Consider the following 26755-nt stretch of genomic DNA (forward strand, 5'->3'; position numbering starts at 1 on the left):
GTGTTAGGTCCCTGGTTTTCAAAGTGTTCCATGCTTCATGGATATCAATTAAGAAACACATATTTAATTATTAAAGCATTAACAAACACAACTGCAGCTCAAATGCATTGTTTGATCACTTTAACATGCTAGAGACCCTTACTTCTTGTTAACTCACACTGCCTGGCTTTTGTGCAGTGCTTGGGTCAAATCTCCACCTGCTAGAAAGTGAGCACCATGCAACTTTTTTGGCTGGCCCCTGTTGAGTTTCTGTTGACTAGTACCAGTCATATGCTTGATAAATAAATACAAATACATGATTCGCTTTATGTTTAAACTTTTAAAAAATGTACTTGAGAATTTATAGCTCTCTTCTGTTTGTTTGTTTAGTTTTTGGTTTTTTGTTTTTTTTTTAATTTGAGTTTGTGTGGTCCACTGCTATAAAATTATGTCGGGCAATACAGTCCTGTATCATCAGAGTGCTGTGTATCATTAAGTCCTAGGCTTAGCTTTGGCATTTCTATCCAGTTCATGCTGTGCCCATTGTGAAATACTCGTGTGTATGGTAAGTGTTTTTTGTGTGCAGCCCTTCAAATACGGCTTCATCTGCTAGACAGGCTTGGGCAGGTCCCCTCCTGGGAGGATGAGGGCAGGAGTGGCTTGGTTGAGAAAACTCATAAATGTGGAAAGTTGGATGCCTGCCCACCACCACCTTTGAGCTTCCTGAAGGTCCATTATGTTTTTTAAGCAAATGCTCCAAAGTTAAATTCTCCCACTGGTTATTTGTGGGGGGTGTTATTTTTTTTTTTCTAGAGGATCCTATTTTCCTCTCCTTGATTAAAATCCTGAGAAAAATGAAATACACTTCAATCCTCCTTGTCATAATAACATCTTCTAACTTTCCACTTGAACTAGTAGTCATATATACTCTTATCAGTTTTGCTTTTGATACAAAATCGGCTTTAATAAACTGACTTACTCTCTGGCATTTGGCACCACTCCCTGCTGATTCTTTTTTTTTTCTTTAAAGACTACCTTTTTAGAGCAGTTTTAGGTTCATAGCAAAATTAAGAGGAAGGTGCAGAGATTGTTTGAATACCTTCTGCCTCCACACATACATAGCCTTTGCCATTATCATCATCCCCCCACCAGAGTAGTACATTCGGTACAGCTGATGAATTTATGGGTCATTTGATAGCACATGGTCTGACATATCTTGGGTTCCCATTGTAAATGTTCAAGCCATTTTCTTTTCTTTTTTAATATTTATTTATTTGAGGGGGAAGGACAGGGGGGAGGGAGAAAAAGTCTCAAGCAGGCTCCGGACCCCAAGAAAGTGACGTGAGCTGAAACCAAGCATCTGACGTTCAACCAGCTTGCCACCCAGGCCCCCTCAACCCATTCTCTATACACATGTGTGGGTACTTGTTGACATATATGCATAGGCATTTTCTGAAAGGATACATAAGACAACCTTAAAAGTATTTATTTTTTCTATGGAGTGGGATTCCACTTAATGAACATGAGATCACAAATGAAAGTTGGAAAGTAGTGGTCTTTATTTTTTCACTTTTATGCCCTTTTATGCTGTGCTAGTTTTTTTTTTTTTTCCCATCAGTGTTTTAGTAATGCTTTACAGCTTAAAAGAGCTCAATAAAATAAAATGTTTCCAATTTTCCTAAAGTGATGCATTAGAACACATGGCTTTTAAAATAAAGATCCTAGAGGATGTCATTGAATCAGATTTCATCACTGTGTGTTCTAATGCAATTTTGTTAAAGTTGTTCTTTGCTGTGATATTAGAAAAGGCAATAGAATTGGATTTAAATGTTTTCTGCATGTATGCACTCCCCCAATGGAGAATTAAGCAGTATGTTAAAATGTATACAGTGGTCATTACTTAAAGTTAGAATTATAGATATTTTTTCTCCCTCTTTTTACCCTATTTTCCCTAAATGTGCAATAATGGATCTATGATGAGCTGATTTTATTATCAATTTTTAAGGAATTATTTTCTCTATAAAAAGTATTTTTTCACACCTTATTCAAGTAATCAAGAGGTATGCATTATAATATATAAAATAAGTGACCATATATATTAATGAGATAAAGAAATAATGGGTAACATAAAACCGTATCTTGGTAGATATAGCCCTTCCAAATCATCATTTTGTGAGATTTTGTATTTACTCTGTTGATAATACAGTTGATCGATCAATAAATGTGTTTTGGGTGGGTTTGTTTTTGTGGGGTTTTTTTAAGTTTATTTATTTAATTATTTATTTTTAAGTAATCTCTACACCTAACGTGGGGCTCAAACTTATAACCCTGAGATCAAGAATCACATGCCCTACCAACTGAACTAGGCAGGTACCTCATCAATAAATGTTTTAAATTGCTTTTTGAAAAAGTATATTCAGGGGCTCCTGAGTGGCTCAGTTGGTTGAGTGTCTGTCTGGCTCTTGGTTTCAGCTCAGGTCATGATCTCAAGGTCGTGAGATCCAGCCCCAAGGCCCACATGTTCAGCACGGAGTCTGCTTGGGATTCTCTCTCTCTCTCTCTCTCTCTCTCCAATAAATAAATAAATAAAATCTTTTTTTTTTTAAGTATATTCATTGCCTTTGAACACTATATAAAAGAAGGAATTTATAAAAATATTAATTAAAAGGGATTTTGATTAATGACAGCATAATTAGTTTAATGTATAGTTATCCTGTATTGAAGGAAGAAAGTAACTTGATAGGTAAATTCTGGAATATATCTTTCTAAATCACTTACTATATAATATTTTGTACTTGCATGTTTTTTGCTTTGATGAATGTTTTTTTAAATATACAGGAAAAAATAATGGGCTGTTTTATTTAAAAATTTTAAAAGCCTTTTCTGTTCAGGAACCATAACTTTACCTTTAGGTATTTGTTTTGAAATAGTAAAAGTTAGAACTTCTTCTCTTTAAAAACCTCACATCTTGTTTTGCATGCATACATACACATTTTTTTTTCCCGCTGACTTTATTCTTTCTATGATGGTAATCTTTAATAATACTCAGTTTCATTTTATATACTTCTCAATCTCTCCTCAATTAAGCCTGTAACATAGAAGACTATTTCCGTGGCAGGAATAATACCCATAGTGCAGGGCATGGTTAAGCAGGTCATAGCTGCTGGCTCATGCCAAGGATTTTGTGTAGTCTCTGTATGCAGCAGTGTAAATCCCCATTCTGATGTTACAGTAAGGGTGTTTGGGGGGACTATTTTCTTGCACATGGGACAGTCAAATACAAGGAGATATATTAACCAGAGTAACATATTGTAAGCATCTTCAAATCAAGATTTGATTTTTTGCTTTATTTATTTGCTTTTTTACTGGGGTGTGCAGTCCATATGCAGCAGGGTTATTTCCTGCTTCCCAGCTGACCAAATTCTGTAGGATCTGGGAAGTTGCAGTATAAAGAATCCCTGTGTTGTTTAAGTGCTGGGCTTTTTCAGCTCCCCAAATTGTTCTCCTTGCTCAGCCTCATTCACTGAAGTCTGTAGGACTTCCAATGTTTGCCTTTGCTCCTTGGTTCTATACATATATATCCACTTTATTTCTGAACCGTCTGAGAGTGGGTGGCATACCCTTCGTCCCTTATTACATCAGAGCGTATTTCCTTAGAAGAAGATACTTCTCGTAAAGAGCCACAGTACAATAATAAAATTGAGTGAATTTAACATAGATACCGTACTTATCTCCATAGTCTATACTCCAGTTTCATCAGTTACCCCATTAATGTCATAAGTATATTAAAATATTTTCACAGGGCAGTACAGCATCCAGTCAAGGATTGCATGCTGCATTTAGTAATGTCCTTTTGATTCTTTTATTTGCTACAGTTCTTTGATTTTTACTTTTAAGACAGTGACATTTTTTAAAAATACAGGCCAGTTGTTTGGGAGGATGTCCCTAGATCTGCCTTTGTTTCCTCGTCATTAGATTGAGATCATGCATTTTTGTTTGGAATGCCACATAAATAATATCCTGTTCTAACTGTAAGCATCCAGAGCCCTGTGGTGTCTGTTGTCTCTGGGTTTAAGGTGTTACCTTGTTTCTCCACTGTGGAGTTACCATTTTTCTTTTTGTAATTTTTGCGAAGATGCGGTGAGGCCATCTGAATATCCTGTTGATCATCAAGCACGCCTGCCCACATGCACACGTGTCATGGCACTGTTAGTATAGCTTGATGATTCTTGCAAGAATCAATTTTTGGTACAATGATTGCAAAATGATGTTTTTCCACTCCATGTTTCCTTCTCTATTTATCAGTTGGCGTTCTACTGAAAAGAAAACTTCCATTTCTTCCCAATTACTTTCCTTTCCCTTGTGCACTGGTATATTTGCTTTCTCTAAAATAAATGAGTATGGACTTGTAGATTCTTACTTTATTGAGTGAGTTACGATCCATGCTGTTTTCAATTACTTTAATGGCCAAATTGTCTCAGCTGATGCCAGTGGATTGTCCTCGGGATGGTTTCTATGTTGTTTGATCTATTTTTATTTTTTTGTTGTTGTTGTTAAAAGCAGTTCACTTTTCTGACACAAGACATGTCAGGATCATATGGAATCTTCCGTGCTCCAACCTTGGAATCAGCCATTTTATCCAAGAGACCTTTGTTTCTTTTAGTAGGAAATGATATTTAGGTCCTTTGTCATATTTCTCTTTATGCACAGATAATATTATTACTTGTGACCCCTTGGGGATTGGTTTAAACTTCAAAAGAGTTTAAAGTGTTTCCATTTAAACACATATAATTTTTCTAATTAAAAAGTTATATATCCTTATAGAAAATATAGAAAAGTAGTGTAAGAGAAATAAAATGCCCTTTGAACTCAGTGCTCATGTTGACCACTGAGTGCTAATGTGCTTTATGTAGCTTAGATCATACCATATATATATAGAACTTGTTGAGTGGTTTTTGTTTTGTTTTGTGTTTCGGGTTGTTTTCTTTGCTGTTTCTACTTAACATATCACTGTTTTCTCCAAGTCTGAAAAATTAAACAGTGGCAGTTTTCAGTCATATATTTTATCTTTTCTTTGTTGTCTTTCTATTCTCACTACTGTGATATCCAAAAGTAGGGAAAATTTATTTGCTCATCCTCCTCTTTTTCTGCCTCCCTCTTCAATCCCGTATTGTTGCCTGGCCTCCATCTTCCCCCCGATTGTCAGAGGGTGTAAAATTATCAATGTCGAAAGACGGCAATTAGTATTAAAGACTGTGGGAAGCATTTATTTTGTATACTAATTGCACTTTTGATTTTAGCTATGACAAGCTACTCAGTGATAAATATGTTTTCTCTAAAATTAACATCAATGTTTGGCAAACAGAAATAAGTCTCTTGAGGAAATATCTGCCTGGTGGTTGATCTGTGTGTGCACAATTTTTAACTCTTGAGAGCAAAGACCATCTCTGGTTTTGGTCACAGTTTTTTCCTTTTTGGTGTAGGATTTTCCACCCTTGGCACAATTAAAATCTTGGACCAGAGAACCCTTTGTTGTGGAGGGATCTCCTGTGCATTGTCCATTACTTAGCGGCATCCACAGCATCTACCTACTAGACATCAGTAGTGTCCCCACTTCCCCAGCATGACACAATAAAGGTCTGCAGACATTGCCACATGTCCCCTGGGGGGGACATAATGACCCCAGAATGAGACCGCTGTCCTTAACACATAAGCACCCCCAAAATACAAATTAATAAATATTTAAACCACAGCTGCCTAATCTTTGGGCATTTCCTTGTCTTCTACCACCATTTCCTCTAAGTTCTCAAAATTTATGGTTTGAAATATTGTAGGTATGCAGTCATCACAATGCTGGTGTCTGGTAGACAAAAGTTCTAAGTGTCTTAACTTACCCAGAACAGAGGCTTGGGGGCATTTTGCTATTAAAATACTTTGAAACATTATATTTGAGGGACTGGTTTTCTAAAAGCCAAAGTGTGCTACAATGTCTGTTGTGTATGTGTGCTTGCATCTTTCCAAGTGTTGAGAGACTTAAGAATCACATCAGCAAGATTAGACCATCTGTAAAGTTGAATGAATATGCCTGGTCAGTTTTTAAGGGAAGGGAATGGTCTGGGAGAGATTGCCTCTGGGGAGAAGGGAAGCCCAGAGAAGGGAATGTACATGCCCAGCATACTTTGTAGAAGTGACTATAAGCAGAGGGTATGAATTGATAGGATGAAAGCATTTTAAGGTTTTATTTTCAATTCTTGACGGTTTTCTAAATTAACTTCACTAAGAGGAAATAAATAACATTACACATTATCTTCATTTATTTCTATGAAGAGGTTGTATGTGATACTTAAAATGTAATTTGTAGAATATTTCTATTTTTGCTAAAAGGAAAGCAGAATATCAGCATTCACAAACAAGGTAGGTATACTACTAAGTTTAAGGTGTGAAATTGTTTGGGAAATGTGATAATGGAAATTTTATCACGATGCCTTTATATCTTAAAAGATTTAGATGAACAGTTAGGTCTTAGTACTCTTTTTCAAAATGTAATTCCTTTGGGCATTGGTCATTCTTTCCTTGTCAGGTGGTTGCTTAGCACAATTTAAGTTTCCACCATTAATGTCCCTCTGGAAATACACAGCTGTAAATTTTTGAGGAGTTAACTATTACTAAGTTTGGTGCTCTTCAAGAAAGATTATTTTTGTGCTTTTATACTAGTAAGGATAAGAAAGAGTAAAGGGATATGAATATAACAGTAATATTTTTGTACTAAAGAAGGGAATATCTGATTTCATTTAGAAACATTTTTCTTATATAGGTAGGCTACTATTTTAAATTTCATTGTTGTTTTTTTTTCAATTATTATAAAAACTAAAACCTACATAGAATTTGCTTGGAGATACAAAAGCATTTTGAAGAGGCTGGGTGATTTTGATTATAGAGAGGCTGTTTGGTACAAAATCATGATAAGGACATTAAACAAGCTTATGCTATTCTGGGCAACAAAGTGTAGTGTTATTGTAAGCATTTATCTGGTCTATTGCTTTAGAATGTTAATAATTTACACTTGCAGAGTGCAACTTAATTATTTTTGCTTCTTTTGAGATCATTGTTATCAACCCAAATGACTCCTGGACATGACAACTTTCTGTAAAGGATTTTAATGTTGTATGTTCTTGGGAGTTTTAGCTTTAATGAAAAGGAGAGTAGTTTATAACTTATGGGCAATTTTTAGTTTGTTGTTTTTATGGTACATTATTTTGCTCATTTGGAACATAGAATAAAAGGTAGTTCTTGAAAGTTACTCCTAAACACAAAGTACTTCCTGAGAATGTTGCAATGAAGTGGCTCAGTTACATTATTGGTTTTGTGTGCTAGTGTTACTATATCTTTATGAAATACTTTATACTTTGGAGATGATATTGTTGCCCTATAACTTTTATTTTCTTAGAATTGAAAGTCTTTTTTTCTTCTTGCTGCCTCCAGGATTATTTATTACACACAGAGTTTCGCTTTGTTTTTTGTTTGTTTGTTTGGCTTAAACAACAAACATTTATTCCTCACAATTCTGTAGGCTAGGAAGTCTAAGATCAAGGATGATACAGATTGAGTGTTTGGTAAGAACCCACTTCCCAGTTCATAGATGGCCATCTTCCTGCTGTGTCCTCACATGGGGGAGGAGCCAGAGAGCTCTCTGGGGTCTCTTTTATAAAAGCACTAATCCCATTCAGGAGAGCTTCACCCTCATGACCTAATCCCCTCCCAAAGGCCCTACCTACTTCCTAATACTATCACATTGGAGGTTAGGATTTCAACATAGGAATTTGGGAGTTGGGGGGGCTGGGGGTGGGACACAAACATTCAGTCCATAACGGAGGCATAAAATGTCAGATCATCCCATGATTAATCATTTGATTGTTAGGTTCAGGTGGTGACCTCCAGATATCATTAAGGTACAGTTTTCCTTTTGCAATTACTAAGTAAATTGTGGAGTGATTCTTCAGCACCGTGTGAATATGCTTTTCTCCTAACAACCTTTTTATCCAATTGTTTTATTTATTTATTTATTTATTTATTTATTTATTATGAGTTTTGCTTTGAAGTCTGGTATTTCTTTTCTTTCTCACGATAGCCACCTGGTTTTGAAATTTGGGCAAAATGCTCCTCAGAGCTACTTTATTTAAAAAATTGATTTAAAAACTTTCTATTCTTTGGATGTATTTTCACCTCTTTTATCAAAATGAAATGTGTTGGGCCATAATGAATTCTTTAGAACTGGGTTGCCCAATGTAACCACTAGCCATATTGGCAATTTTCATTTTAATTAATGAAAATTAAATACATTTAAATTCCTCAGTTACACTAGCCACATTTCAAGGGCTCAAGGACTACATGTGTCTAGTAGCGTCCATATTAGACAGTATAGATACAGAACATTTCCACCATCATAGACAGTTCTGTTGAATACATGGCTTTAGAATGGGGGATGGCAGACCACAGCCTGAGAGCCCAGTCTGATCCACCACTTGTTCTGTAAATAAAGTTTTATTGGAATAACTTGTTTACATATTGTCTATGGCTGCTTTCAGGTTCTAACAGCAAAACTCAGGAGTTGGAACAGATACCATGTGGCTCACAGCACCTCAACTATTTTCTTTTATCCCTTTATAAAAGATTGTGACCCCACTTTAGCATATGCATATTCATAAAGTTGAGGTTGTTTGAATAGCCTAGTTATATGTATATATTAGCAGTATAACGTATGATATAAGGCAGATTTTCATAGTTTAGAGATTATCCAGACCAGAACAGTCATCCCCTTATAGGAACAACAAGAAAATCAGTCCTTCTCTGCTAGATCAGATTCTTTCCAAAATGAAGGGAATTAAAGAAGAAAAATACCAGGCAAGACAACACACAATGTGTCAATCTACTCAAGGTGTGCTGGGCAACTGGCAGAATTAGTACACAGTTGCCAAGAGGCCAACCCATCTGAGCTGCTGGCCCATTGTCACACTTGGGCCCAGAGTCAGTTGGGAGTAAGGGATAGAATCTACAAAGGACCCAGGACAGTAAGAATAGTAACAGAGGGACGTGGGTGAAATTTTATTTCTTATATTTTAAACCGAAACATCTTTCAGTTGGGCCTTTCAGTTTAGTTTATTCAAAAAAATGTTTATTTCATTAATAGGGTACTTAGTTTTGAACTTTGATTGATTGAATCTTTTTAATATTTTATTGTCTTTTCTCTTGTGGAATAGCCAAGAAATTTAGTCTCTGAGATGACATGGGAAATATTTAAATCCAGTTGTGTTTTACCATTTTGCATACAATTTTCTTGTAATACTATTTTAAGCCATGGAGCTTTTCCATGGGGGTGTGGCATGAGCTTATTTTTATTTTGTCTGTGTGTTTGGCTGATAGTTTTTTGAATGCATATATAGGCTGTACCCCAGATAAGTTTTGTTTCTGAGGATTCTGTTAAACTGATTTAACATACGCATCTATACATACCTATGTGTATGTATTTTTAGTTAGTTGTTTTCAAGTTGTGAATTGTAGTGCAATCTAATCAAAATAAGCATTTGACATTGGCCTAATAGAACCGTCTTTGTTATTCTTCTGGCCTAATAGAACCGTCTTTGTTATTCTTCGTTATTTCCCAGGTTGAAACTAGCACAGTTTCTTATTCAAAGTGCCCTTGCTTCTCTCCCGCCAGGGCTTCAGTGAGTACCTTATGAAGCAGATTATAATGTAGCTCTGAGGGCTAAATTTAGAGACAAGCCAAACCTCTGCTCTAAATAGTAACAGCTAAGCGATAGAGACTTTTGGTGAACAGAGATCTTCATTTAGTCTTTCAATAGCAGTAGGTGAGTTGCTGTTGGTGTTTGTTTTAATTTTTGCTGCTGTGTATGTCAGAATCTTTGTATGCTTTTTTGTTTGAATGTTACTATGTTGTTTTCCACCTGCGGAGGGTGTGCAAAATAAGGTCACAAAACGAGACCATGAAGAAACAAACTTTTGTGTTTAGAACTGAAGAGATTATAAATGGAGCTAAAGATTTTTAAAATAGAGTAATTCTCTGATCGGTAGGCTGTGTTTTGTGGTAATTCCTCATTAGCAGAAAAACAGCAACAAAATGCTAAGCTAGAGTTAGAGAGTTCGGTGAGTTTATATTCCGGACTGTAAAATAAAACTTTTAGAGAAGGCTTACACTTTTAAAATATTTTTTATTAATTCCATAATAGAGACATCTTTAGCAAAGAGTAGCTGCAGCATGTTCACCTGCTAGAAAAGCTTCAGGCTACTTGGAGTCTGTTTTTGTTTTTATAATACCTCAGTATGAGACCTAAACTCTTTAACGGGTATTTTTTTCTTTGCTGGCCCAGGAAAATATTTTATATAATATTTGTAGTGTTTGGGGAGGTGTAGAAACAAGAAACACACACATCCATTATGAGTACCCCAATGAAATGTTTGCTAATCCAGAGTGAATCTTTTGAAAATGCCAACAAGAAAATTTCTGAATGAAAGAGTCTTGTAGTGACTGTAAATAATGCATTAGAAGCTCTATTTCCAACTTCCATCAAATGAGATTTCATTAAGTTTATTGCATTTGTAACTATTTCAGTGTGTAGCTGCTGCCCCCCACACACAGTGATCACTTTCTCTACCCTTTGTTCTAGATCTGTACTGCTATTGTACTGTAAATGTTTGTGGATTTTATCTCCTAGGCCCTCTGCTCCTTGAGGGCGTGGAATCTGGCTTAGTCACCTTTATAGCTCAAAGCATGATACATTAAGTTCACTTTATGGGATTGATGAAAATTATCTCTACTTAAGCCATAACAGAAAATCCTTTTTGTGTTACTTTTCTTTTTAATCCATTCCACTTTTTAAATTATGATTAAAGGTTTAAGTGATAAACATTACTTTGCATATGACAATAGATTTTCTTCTTTCATGGTGTGGAAAATTTGGGTATATAAATAGAATCATTTTTATATGTTCTTAAGGATCTTTTTAAACTTTGAGACATAATTAAATAGTTTACTCGGAGACAGCAGATTTTCTTGATTGTTTAATGGTGACTTAATTGGAAAAATCTAGACATTCTCAAATCACAATTAAAAAGAACTTTGAAAGGTAATTAAATAATTTGCTTGACATTTTCTTAATTGTGTGGTCTTCATAATTTTGGTAATCTGGATATATTTTCATATTATAATATTAATGCCACAAGGTTATTCTTAATTTGTAAGAGATCTTACAGAGCAGGTTCTTTTTTACTTTTTTTTTTAAAGATAATTTAATCTTAAATTTTCTTTGCAGAGAAAAGCAAATATTATGTATATTCCCTTTTTAACCAAAAAATTACACTTCACACTTTGATTCAGCTTGCTTTTTCCCATTAACAGTATGCCTTGAACATCTTTCCATGTCTGTGCAATAGCTTATTTGACAATTGTTAACTAAATGCGAACTCTTTACTTAGTGTTGTTTTAGATACTAAAGATACTGCTTTGAGTAAAACCTACAAAGTCCCTACTCACGTGGGGGTTACATTCTAATGGGGGAAATGGACCATGGGCAAACAGATCATAGTGAAATGGCAGGTGCTACTAAGGGCTGCGAAGAGAAATAAAGCTTGGTAAGGAGAGACGGACAAGGGACACCATTCGTGGGGGTCACCAGGGAAGCCTTCTCTGAAAAGGAGGCACTCGAGTGAGGGCAGAGAGTGAGCCACGTGAATGGCTGGGGAAAGATCCTTCCCAGAAGAGAGGCAGCTTTCTCCGGCACATTGGAAGAAGAGAACAGTACGGCTGGGGCGCAGTGAATGAGGGGGAGGGATGCAGATGGCCGAAACGTGATCAGAGAGGGAGCCAGGGCAAGAAATGTAGCACTGCATTTAGATCTCATTCTTCTGTAAAGCTTCATAACTTTCCATTTGATGGCTTCTTAGAACTTACTTAACCAGACTACTGTTTATGGGCATTTAACTTTGCAAGTTTTTATTCAACAGTGCTGCAACTCAATCCTTTTGTACACACGCACTTACACGAGTGCATGCAGGCATAATTATGCATATTTGTGTGGGTAAAACGGCAAAGTAAATTTCTAGTAAAAGAATTTGTGGACTACAGGTTATGCACGTGTAAATATTTATATTCACCAAATGCTTCTCCAAAGTACTGCATGGAGTTTATTCCCTCTGTCAAAGTTTATGTCTGTGGTCGTTTTCCCTATGTCTTTTGTCAACACTAGATATTATTAAATTTTAAAAGTTTTGCTAGTTCAACAGTTACAATTACACCTTGCTTTTAAAAGTATATTCAGTATAGGTGAGGTGGAACGTATGCTTATTAGCCATACATTTTTATGTGAACTGCTTATTTGAAATAATCTTTATTTTCTTTGTTTTCAGAAATTTTATGAATAAGCATCAGAAGCCAGTGCTAACAGGCCAGCGGTTCAAAACTCGGAAAAGGGGTAAGGTTGTGCTGTGCGTTTGCGTGTGTATGGGGGTTGGGAGAGCGGGTAAAGTTCTAAGCAAGTTAGGAGATTTGCAGAAGGATTAGAATTATCCTTGTTTCCACTGAACCTCCCTCGTTCTATTCTTTTAAGCTCTGGATATAGAATCTGAAGTTCTGCATTCAAGCCTTTGAATAGTTCTTTACGTGTTTGATTTTGGACAAGTCATTTAACTCGTTTGAACTTTGTGTCTTTATCTACTAAAGGAGGATGATTCTATCTGGTCAAGGTTTCCTCACTCTCCTGTGAGCCTATGAAGACAATAAATAAACTCTGCTGTTTTTGACATCCAGCATTTGTATTTGAGTTTTGCTTTCTTTGTTGTTTTTAAGGAAATGTTGAGAGCAAAGGTGGTAAAACTTAGGAGAAAAGTAAATTAGGGAAGGAGATATTGATGAGTTTTTACACTTGAAAATTTAAGAAGTCAAATTAAATTTACTGCCTAAATATCTTTAAAGCTCAGGATATTTTCACATGTCTTTTATTGTGGAAAGGTAGTGATAGACCCCATTTGATGACTGGTAACAAATTTATTTGTGTGAGTGACTTCTTTTTATGCTATGTTCATCTTACCATCCTTTCTGTGTAAAGAATAGTTGTAAATTTTTAATCAGTTTTGCATAATTATAAAGAAGTGCTTTTGGACTTAAAAAAAAATAGTTGAGCCGTAACGTGATAAGGAAACTTTTTTTTTTTTAAAGATTTTATTTATTTATTTGACAGAGAGAGACAGTGAGAGAGGGAACACAAGCAGGGGGAGTGGGAGAGGGAGAAGCAGGCTTCCCGCAGAGCAGGGAGCCCGATGCGGGGCTCGATCCCAGGACCCTGGGATCATGACCTGAGCCGAAGGCAGACGCTTAACGACTGAGCCACCCAGGCGCCCGATAAGGAAACTTTTTTTAAAAGGAAACATGATATGAAATTATTACGTTGACTAACACTGAGGACAATAACTGAAACATATTTAAGAAAGTATCATGCAGAAACATGAATGACAATTAGATATCTCTGTGAGGCCTCACTGCTGATTGCAAAGCTTGATGGCAGGTAATGGTCACCAAGTGCTAAATTGTTGAATTGATAGCCCATAGTATATGGCTTTGGCATTTCCAATGTTGAGGTAGCCCCTGGAGCTTATGCTGTCTTGCATAAGTACTGTGTCTGCATAAGTAGCAAGTCTAGCCTTGCAGAAGGAAAGGAAGTCTGAATGCAATCAGTCATTTAGAGTAGAAGAGTTCGTGAGAGTCACTAGATAGCAGTGGAGGCTGAATTTAAAACTGTAAATGCTGCTTGCTGGGAATTCACATTCCTACTAAAAAAAGAAAATTAAAAAACTGTACAGTAAGCAAAATGTGGTTATTTTGTACAGTATTTTTGTCTTGTGCTTTCCCCTTTTCTATTTTTTTTTTTCATCCCTGGCTCATCCCTATGAACTAAGGCACATGGCCTGAGCCATCTCCCTCTGCTTGGTCCTCGTCTGGGTCCTTATCTTGGTCTTACAAATTGCGTCCCCACTACATTTTCTCATTGAAATCCAGATGTTGATATCAATACAAGGCGTTACAGTCAATGTGCCTTCATTATCTCATGGTTTAAAAGCAGTCATGGGGGAAAAAAATGATGTGGATGATTTTAAAAGGACTTCATCAGGAAGGAAGGATACAGTTCAGAAAGTTAATTGTAGTTAAGGTATTGTTGAGCCTGGTAATGTGATAATATCTAATATATGCCCACCTGTGAGGTGCAGAAAGGTTCTCTTTCCCCTGCCCACTGGGGGAACGTGTTAATCTCAGACCTGGATCCCCAGCTTGAACAGCTTTACCCGTGTGATGCTGATTCATGATAACTGAGCTTAAAAGCCAAGAGAGGGCCCAAGGATTGCACAACAGCTGACATGACTCAACAAGTAAACTGGCTCTTAGAGTCAGTCTTCAGTTTTGAACTGGAAAGGTTTTCTCTAATTCTGTGCTGGTTTGTCTCTGATTCATTCGGTGAGCAAGATTGTGCCTATGTCTTTCTGCTCCTGGAATACTCAGAGAGAGCTACCCGGAAATATATATTATTTGTCAGTTGATCGGGATTTATATAACTCAGGTCTGTTGGGGATTTCAGCAGCACTTGAGCTATTTTGTGCCAGACTGCTGGCTGGGGGGAAAAAAATGGAGTCAGCCTCATTTTCTACACTTCATAATAGTGAATTGCCTCCTGATGATTTATCGTGCTTTGGCTTTTTTTTTGCAATTATGATAGGGCTGACTTCAGATAAATGGTTGGTAGTTTTGTAGAGCTGAGGCAAAAAATCTAGTGAGGCTATTTCAAGGTCATTTTCATAGGCTGTCTTCTGAGGATCTGTCTTCAGTTTGAAACTGTTTGCTAGCAAAGCTAATAATGCTCTTCCATGCCAAGTTAGTAAAAAAAATGTATTTTCTATTGCTTAACATCAAAATTAAACATTATGATAGGACACATCATTTAGAAATCTACTCAGACTGTTTTCCTTTATGAAATATACACATCTTATTTATGATATTTTCTTCAAAGAAATTATGTTTTCTAGTGTGGCTTGTGGGAATTTGAAACAATAGAAATTTCTCCCCTGTGCCATTGTTATGCTTAGCTAAGTGAAATATTTAATAACTGAACTCGCCTCCCTATAAATTTTGTAGAGAAATTGGATTAAAATTAGTGAAAATAGGAGAGAAAAAAAAATGACCGACTACAGGCATCCAGAGTGCCCACATACCCTGGGTTCTCCCTGAGACTTTTCATCTGTCTTGGCAGTTTTAAATCACTCTTAGATTTATAATAAGTGTTAGCAACTAATCTAGTAAACCTTCGAATGCTGAAATATGTATGTTTGTAAATATATATATGTAAATATATGTGTATGTGTATAGTTAGAAAACCCATGATTGTTCTAACTCGTTTACTATACTTAAGTGACAGTCAAAAAAGGATGTAGGTTTTGTTATTTATCACTGACTCAGTGGTAGGAAAAGTGTTATATTAACCAGATACTATGGTTCCCAGAGAAAGCAGTGTGTTTAGATAACATAGAGGCATATTTGAGCATCAGAAATAAGCCTGTTTCTCTTTGTCAGTATAAGGGCCAGCATGACTAACTCTCTAGTGTCACACTTGTGATTCACCAACACAGTATAAATTTGAGACCCTAATTATATACTTCCCGCTTCAAGGGAGGTTAGACCTGTCAAATGGAAATGCAAGGAAGTAATAGCGTATTTTCATTAGGATTTTGTTAGTATTTTTGCTAGACTGTCCTCAAGTGAACTACAAAGTACATATAATGTCTAGTTTCAGATGAAAAAAGAACTTTGGGGTAAATTATGTCGTGTTTCCCCAAATTTTCATCAGTGTTCTTGCCATTTTCTTGTTGGGGAATTTTGTATTCCTCTGGATGGACATGTTATCTTAGCAGATGGGAGCTTCTTTTCAGCCTGCAAAAGAATGATTAATCCTAGCATGCCATCACAACTTCTTAAGATGCCCAAGCTACGAGCGATCATCTTGACCTAATGCATTATCACTCACTGTTGAAGTATCTTCGGCCATGACATGCTGTCTTCATCCTCTTACTTCCCTCTTCCTTGGCAGATCTCTTAGGAAGATAGAACTGAAATGAAGGGCTTTATACAAACACAAGTTTTTGAGTTGTCTCTCCGATTCAAAACAAAGTCCTCTGCATGAATTCTTAGCATGGTCTAGATTTTTTACCTGTTTACTAACTTTCATTTTCCAATGCCTCAAAGTTACAATTTTCGAATCATCAAAGCCTGTTCTACCGCCCGAGTCAACATTCAAGTATGTCGTAGTGCCGTTGCGGGAATGGCCTCAGTTGGTTTTGAAAGCTGGTTACGAGATAATAAACAACTTGTGGTTTCGCTTCTCATGTTCTCATATAACAGGAAAGAAATCTTTTACTGCCAAAGGGGTTAGGAGAATTACCTTTTGGCTGGACCCGGAGTGGGGGGTGAAGTGTCCTTCGCTTGCCATTGAGTTCGTCCTGCGTAGTCACAGCTCCCCCCTCCTCCAGCTTCTCATCTGTTCCCCTGGAGTTCCCGTTCTCGTCCTCCCCCTCCACAAAACAAGACCTTAATTATATTTTTCTTGCAGTCAACATTTGCATGTTCTTGGCTGCGTAATGTTTTGCTTATGGCATCAAAAGGACTTTTATCTCTTGTTCGTGAAAAATGGCGTTCAAGTTACGTCTGTCTTTATGGCATCTTATGCTGTGTGACTCTGACTGGTACTGGGGATGCCGTTCTTTGGTTCTGATGCTGTGGGGTTAACCCCTTACAACTCACCCCTCCTACTAGACTAGTATAAACAGTCAGTCTGTACAAACCAGACAGGTGCTATTCTGGTCTCTACGTAGTTTTTTAAATGTATGCAGGTCCCATGGTTTAAATAGTCAAACCATCCTGCAAGACATGTTATAGCAACAGCAGGTAAATTCCCCAGAGGAATGCCTTCTGCTCTTTATATGCTTCTTTTAATTTTACGTTCACATAACCAAGTAACATTCTTACATGGTTATTTCCTGACTTTTCTGGGGGAGGTATTATATCTGCACTTGATACTACAGAAGATGAGGATTTAGCTCTCTTCACTGCCCTATCCACCTGCAGACCTCTTCTTTCTTTTTACTGTAGCCCAGTTTAGCTAGACCGCTGTGTAGGGTTTCTGTTACTTTGACTTTGTGCATGTTCTTCACAGTTGAGCTGTTACTGGATTACTCTTCTTTCTGAACATCATTTGGTCTTTGGAGTTAATGTTTCATAATTTAAATGTCATCATTTATCCTTTTTTGTTGCTCTTGTTGTCAGTGCCTTAACCCTACGCAATACCAACCTTTCCCTTCGTTATGTAAACCTTTTAATACGGAAACTTGAGGACTTCTTATCATATATCATATAATGCTATCATAGTGACAAACCCTCCCCAGCGGCTTGCCCGCTAGGCCAGCAGTACAGCTCACGATGTGAGATGTTTGCAGTATCTTTTCACCGCTGTCCCGGAGCGTCCTGTTGCCTGTCTCCTATTTTTTTCTCTTTTCCTGGGATCTCATGACTTAATAAGATCATGTGATCATGAGTTATTCTCTCATTTTGGTGTGGAGTGTCTGCTTCAAGCCTTCTTTTTAGAAAGGAGTGTATGAGAAACATCATTTTTGAGGCCTCAGATGACTCAAAATGCATTTATTCAGCTTTTACTCTTGGCTGACAGTTTGACTGAACCCCGGACTTAGAGTTTGGAAACTATTTTCCATCAGAATTTTGAAGAAATTTCTTCTGGTTTCTGGTATTTCTGTTGAGCAATTTAATGTCATTCTGGGGAGCCTGGGTGGCTCAGTCGGTTAAGCGTCTGCCTTCGGCTCAGGTCATGATCCCGGGGTCCTGGGATCGAGCCCCGCATCGGGCTCCCTGCTCAGCGGGCAGCCTGCTTCTCCCTCTGCCTGCCACTCCGCATTGCTTGTTCTCTCTCTCTCTCTCTCCGTCAAAAATAAATGAATAAAAATCTTTAATGTGATTCTGTTTTTGATAGTTTATATGTGATTTGGGTTTTTGCCCCTGAAACTGCTGACAGCTGCTTTGTTCCCAGCATTGAGATTACGCGATAACGTTGGCATCTTATCGTGGGCCCACTTTGAATCCTTGTGTGCAGACAGCTCTTTACTGAGAAACTCACGTCCTTCAACTCTGTAAAACTTTTCTTGAAATTTTTAAATCATTTCTTTCCTTAAAAAAAAAAAAATTCTCAGGGCACCTGGCTGGCTCAGTCTGTGGAATATGTGACTGTTGATCTCTGGTTGTGAGGTCGAGCCCTGCATTGGGTGTAGAGATTACTTTAAAAAAATATAAAATCTTAAAAAAAAATTTCTCATAAAAATTATTATGTGGACATTTGACTGGTGTGCCCTTTTTCTTATTTTTTTGCTCCTATTTTCTAGGTCTTTTTTTCTTGACTTTTTTTTCTAGTTTCTAGGAGATATTCTCAGCTTTCTTTCTCAGCTCTTCTATTGAGTCTTTGACTTTTTCTATCATACTTTCCATTTCCAAGAACTCTTTTATTCATGAAATGTTTCTTTTTTTAGCATTTTATTCTTCCTTTCTTCTTCCTCCTCCTTCTTGTTTCTTGAAGTTGCAGTGTCCACTTATCTCTCTAAAGGTATTTATGATGGGATTTTTGTGAAGTTTCTGGTTCATCCTTTACCCCTCCCTTTCCACATCCAAACTCATTCTCTAAAAGGGGAGATGAAGGTGAAGTCCTGTGAATTGAATCCTACCTTTACGTTTAATTTAGTCATTTTTTTTCCTGCCTCTTCTGACCTCTGGTTTGTCATCTTCACTTCTTTTCAACAGTGTATGATCCTTGCTTTGTTTAGGATCTAGCTCCAGGGGCCCCTGGCTGGTTCAGTTGGTGGCGCATGGGACTCTTGATCTCGGGGTCATTCATATTCAAGCCCCACATTGGGCATAGAGATTACGAAAAAAAATAAAAATTAAAAAAAAAAAGATCTGACTCCAAACTGACCTTCCACAAGAAGTCTCTCTTGAGTCTGCTGAGGGTAGGAAACTCCATATATCCATATCCCTACATCCTCTGAAGCCCTTTCAGGGCTTCTATAAATTCAAAACTGTTTCCATTAAAATACTAAGATTTTATTTGCCTCTTCCACACATTCACTCATGGTGTATGGTGGTTTCCCAGAGGCTACATGATGTGTGATATCACAACAGATTGCACACAGTGGTTAAGGGAATCCGTCTCTCTGCTATTAAGCCAGGCATTAAAGAGATTAAACAAAGCCTGTCTTCACACTAATTTTTTTAATTTGATAAATATTTTTAAATTTTGTTTTAATTTCTATAAAGTAAGTATCCATAGATATAACCTCCTTACACAAAAAAGCTCTTTGGAATCCTCAGTACTTTTTAAGGGTGAAAGGGGGTCTTGAGACCAAAATGACTGAGAACATCTGCTCTGAAGCTATAAATATACATATATAGTTCATGGTATATATCAAATATTTAAGTGCCCTGGAATAACTTATCTTGTAAAAAGAAATAAATGTTGATATACATGTGGAGAAAAGGAGAACTTCATGAAATGTTGGTGGGAATATAGAGTGGCATAGCCACTATGGAAAATGGGATGAAAGTTCCTCAAAAAATTTAGGGGCACCTGGGTGGCTCAGTCATTAAGCATCTGCCTTCAGCTCAGGTCATGATCCCGGGTTTCTGGGATCGAGCACCGCATCGGGCTCCCTGCTCAGCGGGAAGCCTGCTTCTCCCTCTCCCACTCCCTCTGCTGTGTTCCCTCTCTCACTGTGTCTCTCTCTGTCAAATAAATAAATAAAATCTTAAAAAAAAAAAAACAATTTAAAGGGGCGTCTGGATGGCTGAGTTGGTTATGTGGCCAACTCTTGATTTTGGCTCAGGTCATGATCTCAGGGTCCTAGGATCCAGCCCCGCATTGGACTTCACGCTCAGCAGGGAGTCTGCTAGAGGATTTTTTCTTCCTCTCCTTTCCCCCCTTCCTCCCTCATGCACACACTGTCTCAAATAAATAAATAAATCTTTTTTAAAAATTTAAAATAGAACTACCATATGATCTAGTAATTCTACTACTGGGTATTTATCTGAAGAAAATGAGAACAGTAATTTGAAAAGTTATAGGCACCCCTGCGTTCATTGCAGCGTTATTTACAAATAGCCAAGGTATGAAAGCAACCTAAGTATCCATTGATGGATGAATGGATAAAGAAAATGTGGTATATACATATATGCAACAGAATATTATTGAGCTATAAAGAGAAAGAAATCTTGTCATTTGGGACAACATGGATAGACCTTGAGGGCATTACGATAAATAAGTCAGACAGGAAGACAGATACCATATGATCTTACTTATGTGCGGAATCTTTCAAAACAAAACAAAACCCCCACACTCATAGATACAGAGAACAGACTGGTGGTTGCCAGAGGCAGGGGGTGAGGGGCGGGCAGAATGGGTGAAGGTAGTCAAAAGGAACAAACTTCCAGTAATGAAATAAATAAGTTCCAGGGATGTGATGTACAGCTTGGTGACTATAGTTACTGATACTGTGTGGTATAATAGAAAGTTGCTGGGAGGCTAAGTCTTAAAAGTTCTCGTCACAAGAAAAAAGAATTATAACTATCTATGGTGGTAGATGTTAACTATACTTACTCTGGTTGGTAATCATTTTGCTGCACATCTGAAACTAATATGTCAATTATATAATTGATACATTGATAATTGAAACTAATATATGTCAATAATAAGAGTAATAATAACAAATAGTAAAGAGATGTCCCTCTTTATTTCCTCCATCCTAATCTTTATTTTGTTGATTTGTATATTCTCCTTTATTCTTAGGCAGTTCTCCCTGAGTCATTTTCTTTATCCTAAATCAAAGAAAATTTTAAGTTTTATTGTTATACTTTATTTTTTCTCAGGTGGTTAGGGTAAATAGATTACAGTGGCCTATCCTGTGGATGACAGAAATGATCAGTTATCAATTTTATTATGTATTAGATAGAGTTAACGTATTTTTGTGGCCGCTTTAAATAGGAAATAAAAAATTTGATTGAATAAATGTTTAAACAAGGAGTTTCAGAACATGTAAATCTAGCAGAAAAACTTAGTTGTCTTCCAACTTTTAAATAATCACACTGTCAAGTAAAGAATGATGGACAAAGGAAATGTATGGTTGCATTTGGGAATAGGATGTGTTAGTAAAAGGATTAATTTTGTAACTTACTTATTTCAGATGAAAAAGAGAAATTCGAACCCACAGTCTTCAGGGATACACTTGTCCAGGGGCTTAATGAAGCTGGTGATGACCTTGAAGCTGTAGCCAAGTTTCTGGATTCCACAGGCTCAAGATTAGATTATCGTCGCTATGCAGACACGCTCTTCGATATCCTGGTGGCTGGCAGTATGCTCGGTAAGCCACGCGTTGTAGAGTCTTCTTGTAGTACTTGAAATTCCATTGAAATACTTCCTTATGAGGTAGAATCTTTATAAATTTACATTTATGAGAGTTGATAAAAACTACAAATGGGAGTCTGTACAGTTTTTACCTCGTTTACGAGTTGGGATGGTAGTAGTGTGGCTGTAGAAACAGTTACTGGTTAAGAAAGGCATAGAAATGGGGCGCCTGGGTGGCTCAGTCGTTAAGCGTCTGCCCAGGGTTCTGGGATCGAGCACCACATCGGGCTCCCTGCTCGGCGGGAAGCCTGCTTCTCCCTCTCCCACTCCCCCTGCTTGTGTTCCCTCTCTTGCTGTGCCTCTCTCTGTCAAATAAATAAATAAAATCTTAAAAAAAAAAAAAGGGCATAAAAATATCAATTTTTGTTGTTGTTGATGTCACCCCATGGCCACTTTGCTTTATAGCTAAAGGCCAGCTTCCCATGTGTCCCTAATTCTTAAATGTTTCTGAAGCAGACATAGGAGGAGGAGTAAGTAATTCATGTAGTAGAGTACAACTTCGTGTGTGTCGTATATTCCAGTATATTTAATCAACCCCCAATGCCATAGCACCTTTTCTTTTGACGCCCAGCCTTTTTTCATGCAGTGAAATGTAACTGTGTCAACAAATTTAAAAGTAATTCTCTGTTTTTCATTAAGTGCTGTTTAATCCGTAAATAATAAAATGTCAAAAATATAGTTCAGATCTGGTTTTTAAAAAATGTGTAGTTGTGAGTATAGAGCTAAAAGGATTAAGGATAGAAGTTTTAAAATTATTAAAGATAGGTTAAAAGCAAAATAAAAATTAGAGAGCAGAGGCATCTAGGAAGAAGGCTTTAGAATACTATTTCAGTGACATGGTATGTTGATCTAAATGTTGATGAGATGTCATAATGACCCATTGTTTCTTTCATAGTTATTCTTAGAACTTAGTTTTTATAATTAGTTTCTGTGGTAACCATAAATCACGAGGAGTGGTCAGACCCGTAGGCTAGGGAATTTCAACTGCCTAGGGGGCATTTGCAAGTGTGTAGAAATGTCTGGGTTGCTACAAAGACTTGGTAGTGGAGACAGGTACGCCTCCTACTTTGCTATACAGGGGATATTCAAAATAATGAAAAATGGCCCTGTCCAGTGTGATATATCAGGGCCTTTCATTGAGAAGCACAGTTTAAGCCACCCTACTTAAGGACAAGGTACATACTTTCGTCCATATTGAGGTAGAGCCACACTTAAATTCCTCCCTCTGAGAAATCTCTCCGTTTGGCAACATGGCTCCACTTAACTACCAGGCCCCCTTTTGATCTGTACTGCTGCTTTTCACTACGTACCACGTTAGTTTTGTTGCTATTATTGTATCTAAAGATCTCACATTCTCACTGCTGATAATTCAAGTCCAAGTATAAGAGCCATATGTAGTGTGTTCAAATCCCTTTACCCAGAGATAACTTGTTAATATTTTGATTAATTCCCTTCTGTCAGTCTCTTTACCTACATATGCTAATTTGTGAGAATGGGATGATATTTCACAAGTATGATACTCTGCATGGCTATTTCGTATTTATTCAACAATATGTTGTTGCCTTTCATGCCCAGGAGTGTTACCTTGGATGATTCCAAAAAGAACCAAAATCATATCGATTTTGAAGCGTATTTAACTTGTTCCTCATTCCCTTTATTATAAGTAATCAGTATCTGCATACACATAGATTTGTACTTTTATCTGATTATATCTTTATATATTTAACAAGGGATTAATGAATTGAAGAATAGAGATATCTATATCTATCTTTGTCTTCCTATCAGAGAGAGAAGACTGGCCCTCAAAAGGAATATCCTAATTAACATTTTACCAAAAATCATGTGTTCCTACATGTTTATGTACACCTTTAGCAACAATATTAGGTACTCTCAAGCTTGTCAGTTTTTTTTTAATTTTGCCAATTAGGTAAGTGATGTTTTCATTCAAAAACTTTTAAATCAATAGTGAAGTTGAACATCTTCTGATGTGATGATTGGCTTTTTGTATTTCATTAATTATGACATACTTTTATTGATATACTGGTAAATTCTACACAAGAATAGTCTTCAGCGAGTTTCGGTTCTTGCCAAAGTCACTCATGACTAATAGTCAATCCTATAGACCTTTTTCAGTTCTTAGTGCCCTCCTGGCAGCTACTGCTGACCCTCTGTCATTCTTGAAATGTTTTATTTTCTTCCCTTACACGAGACCGTTTCAACTTGTATTTCTCTGGATGCCTCTCACATGATTCTTGGGTTTCCATACTTACTGCCCCCATGTATATATTAAATTATCTGTACACTTTGCATTAATAATCTCAAATCTTCATTAACCATCTGTATAATGATGATCAGCAAATTTATATCTGCAATCCAGATTTTGCTCCTTCACTCTACATCCATATGTCCAAAAAGGTAGCGCAAAGCATATGGTAAGACTTAGGAGCACAGTTGTTACAACCCCCAGATATCTACCAGGGCGAGACCTATGATGTAATCAAGAAAGCCAGCCAGGCACATTCTTTTTACATAAATACTTTGTTTACTTAGTAAGTATGGGAATTGTCTTCATACCCACCAAAAAAAAATTTTACCTTCTTCCATTGTTCTTAAAACGATAGTCATCTTGGTTTTTCAGTTGTATTCTTTAGAGTAGATACAAGAACTATTTTTTCTTTTACTTATATTTTGAGGAGAACAGCAGGCTCACCAAAATTTTAGAAAGGGCAATTAATACTTGATTCCGTTATCAGGGGAAAAAAAAATTAATGCAAGCTGTAGCAATATTATCAATGTGTAACAAATCTTTTGTAAAAGAATGCAGTTTTTTAAAACTTACCTCTTAAGAGAAAACACTATAGTTTCAAAATCAGACTTTTCAGTTATGTAACTTCTGTCAGATAGGAGTCATTAGCCCAGAGTTTTTAGAAGATTATCATCTTAATAAAATTTTGTTCCAGGTGGTTGTATTCATTACAGAGAGCTAATTAAATCTTAGGCATAAATTAATTGCATGAAAATAGATTCCTGAAGGAGCTGACTTTTCTGAAAAGTAATTTGCTTATAAAATGGTATGCTGGAGTCTGGAAAAGGTTGACTAGGTATAGCACTTTCATCCAAAGATCTGAAATCACAAGTTAAATCAAGGCAGTTGCATAAATCCATAAAAGAAGTGGCTGGTGCAAGTATATGTTCTTCAGATATTTGTTGAGTGTATGAAAGGCATTAGTCTAACTTGGCTTGTTCAATGCCCCCCCCCAATTACAATGAAGTAGAATCAGAAAACAAAACACCTAGTGTTGATTCTGTTCTTCTAATCGCCCAGTGTTTGTAATGGGCCATCATTGAAACTTCTAGGAGGAGCCTTTGAATGTGCAAATTTGAGTCATAGAAAAAAAGACATTCTTTTGTTCTAGTCCATTTATTCCATGATATTGTATAGGCCATGGGGAAAAAAGATGAGAGAGAATAAAATACACTCTTTCCTAGCCAACACAGCTGCCAGGTCTTCCAACACAAATAGCGAGGAGTCGGAATGTGGACTGATCAACCCTGCATGGATAATGGCGTTAGTGGAGGAGGGAACAGTTTTAAAACCCACTCACATAGAAACTAGCAAGGTCTGCTACAAGAACCAAGTCTGGCCAACCTCCGTGTTGGTGAACTGGAGTCCCGCAAAATATTATTAAGCCTGAAAAAGTGAACCGTGTCCTGATGTCGCACTCATGAAGAACAACATTGAGAATCATTGAGTCCAGACTTAGAGTGATAAGATTTTATAGTGATAGGATCCTGGTAGAACATTAATCTCACACACTATGGCAGTACTATAAAATGGATCAACCAATTTGCTTTATATTAGAAACATACACAAATAGGTAACAACATATGCATCTACACATGCACCCCATCCTATGAATTTTTATGTGATTCTGGATTTTTACATCTACTTTTACTGTTCTCGATGTGCAGGAATTGATCTGTTCTGCAAATGCTCCTCTCATTTCAGTATTGTCTTAATCATTACCTTTCTCTTTTCAGCCCCTGGAGGAACACGCATAGATGATGGTGACAAGACCAAGATGACCAACCACTGTGTGTTTTCAGCAAATGAAGATCATGAAACCATCCGAAATTATGCTCAGGTAGAACCCCTCACTGTGGAAGAAGGGAAATATTTGAGCAGGATTTAGGGAAACAGTGGATTCAGAAATTCTACAGGCCGCTTTTTTAATAGGAATGTTAGATTGCTCTTAACCCTATGAAGAGATACTCAACTGCATTCATAGTAAGGCAGTGGGTATTAAGACTTTGCAAAGGTAGACTTTTTTTACTTTTCACGTACACAGAACAGAATCAGATGCTCACATAAATTTTTTTTTTTAATTTTATTTATTCATCAGAGAGAGAGAGCAGAAGCAGGGGGAGCAGCAGGCAGAGGGAGAGGGAGAAGCAGGCTCCACGCTGAGCAGGGAGCCCGATGCGGGGCTCGATCCCAGGACCCTGGGATCATGACCTGAGCTGAAGGCAGATGGTTAACTGACTGAGCCACCCAGGCATCCCATAGATGCTCACATAAATTCTTATGGGAGTATAAACTGGTACAATCCTTAGGGAGAGCACTTTGGTACTATCTTTTAAAACTAACACTACACACTCCCTTTGACCCAGCAGTTCCGCTTATAGGACCTTATCTTGCAGATAAGCTTGCATGTGTGTAGAATGACACAGACAGTGGGAGTTATCTGTGTCACTTGTAAGAGCATCACAGCGTGGAAACAGCACAAAAGTCTATCAGTAGAGTACTCGTTAAAGTTTTCTAATTCATGTTAGTAGATTATCGTGTGGCTATTAAAAAGAAAGAGACAAGAAGGTATTTGTAATATGTAAAATCTGTAAAGGAATCACATCCAGATTAAATAAAGAACTGCAAGTCAGTAAGAAAAGGACAAGCAGCCTATTAGGAAGGGATGTATAGGCATTTCAGAGGAGAGGAAACACAAGTCTCCCCCGAAACAGATGAAGACATCTTCAAACTTATTAGTAATTAGGGAAATTTCAATGAAAATCGTGAGATATCCTTTTGCATTCATTGGATTGGTAAAAAAATAAGAAGTCTTTAGGCCCTAGTGAAGGTCAGGAAGTGATGGGACTGTAAAATGGAACAGCCTGGTAAATGTGACCTTGTAAAGCTGAACAGACCTGCGTCGTCA

The 26755-nt window shown here is 37.1% G+C and overlaps 1 protein-coding gene across 2 annotated transcripts in view; it reads left to right on the forward strand.

Moving 5' to 3' along the window:
* BZW2 (basic leucine zipper and W2 domains 2) overlaps positions 1 to 26755 on the forward strand; it is a 62343-nt gene that overhangs the window by 10465 nt on the left and 25123 nt on the right. For both annotated transcript variants that reach the window (XR_004908878.2, XM_036065751.2), the window contains exons 2-4: positions 12400 to 12464; positions 21322 to 21498; positions 25584 to 25687. Coding sequence is in view for 1 of the 2 variants with exons in the window: in XM_036065751.2 (XP_035921644.1) it covers positions 12407 to 12464; positions 21322 to 21498; positions 25584 to 25687 (339 nt within the window). In the remaining variant the exon portion in view is untranslated. The remainder of the gene's footprint in view (positions 1 to 12399; positions 12465 to 21321; positions 21499 to 25583; positions 25688 to 26755) is intronic.

Source organism: Halichoerus grypus, chromosome 12, assembly GCF_964656455.1.
Source record: "Halichoerus grypus chromosome 12, mHalGry1.hap1.1, whole genome shotgun sequence".
NCBI lineage: Eukaryota > Metazoa > Chordata > Mammalia > Carnivora > Phocidae > Halichoerus > Halichoerus grypus.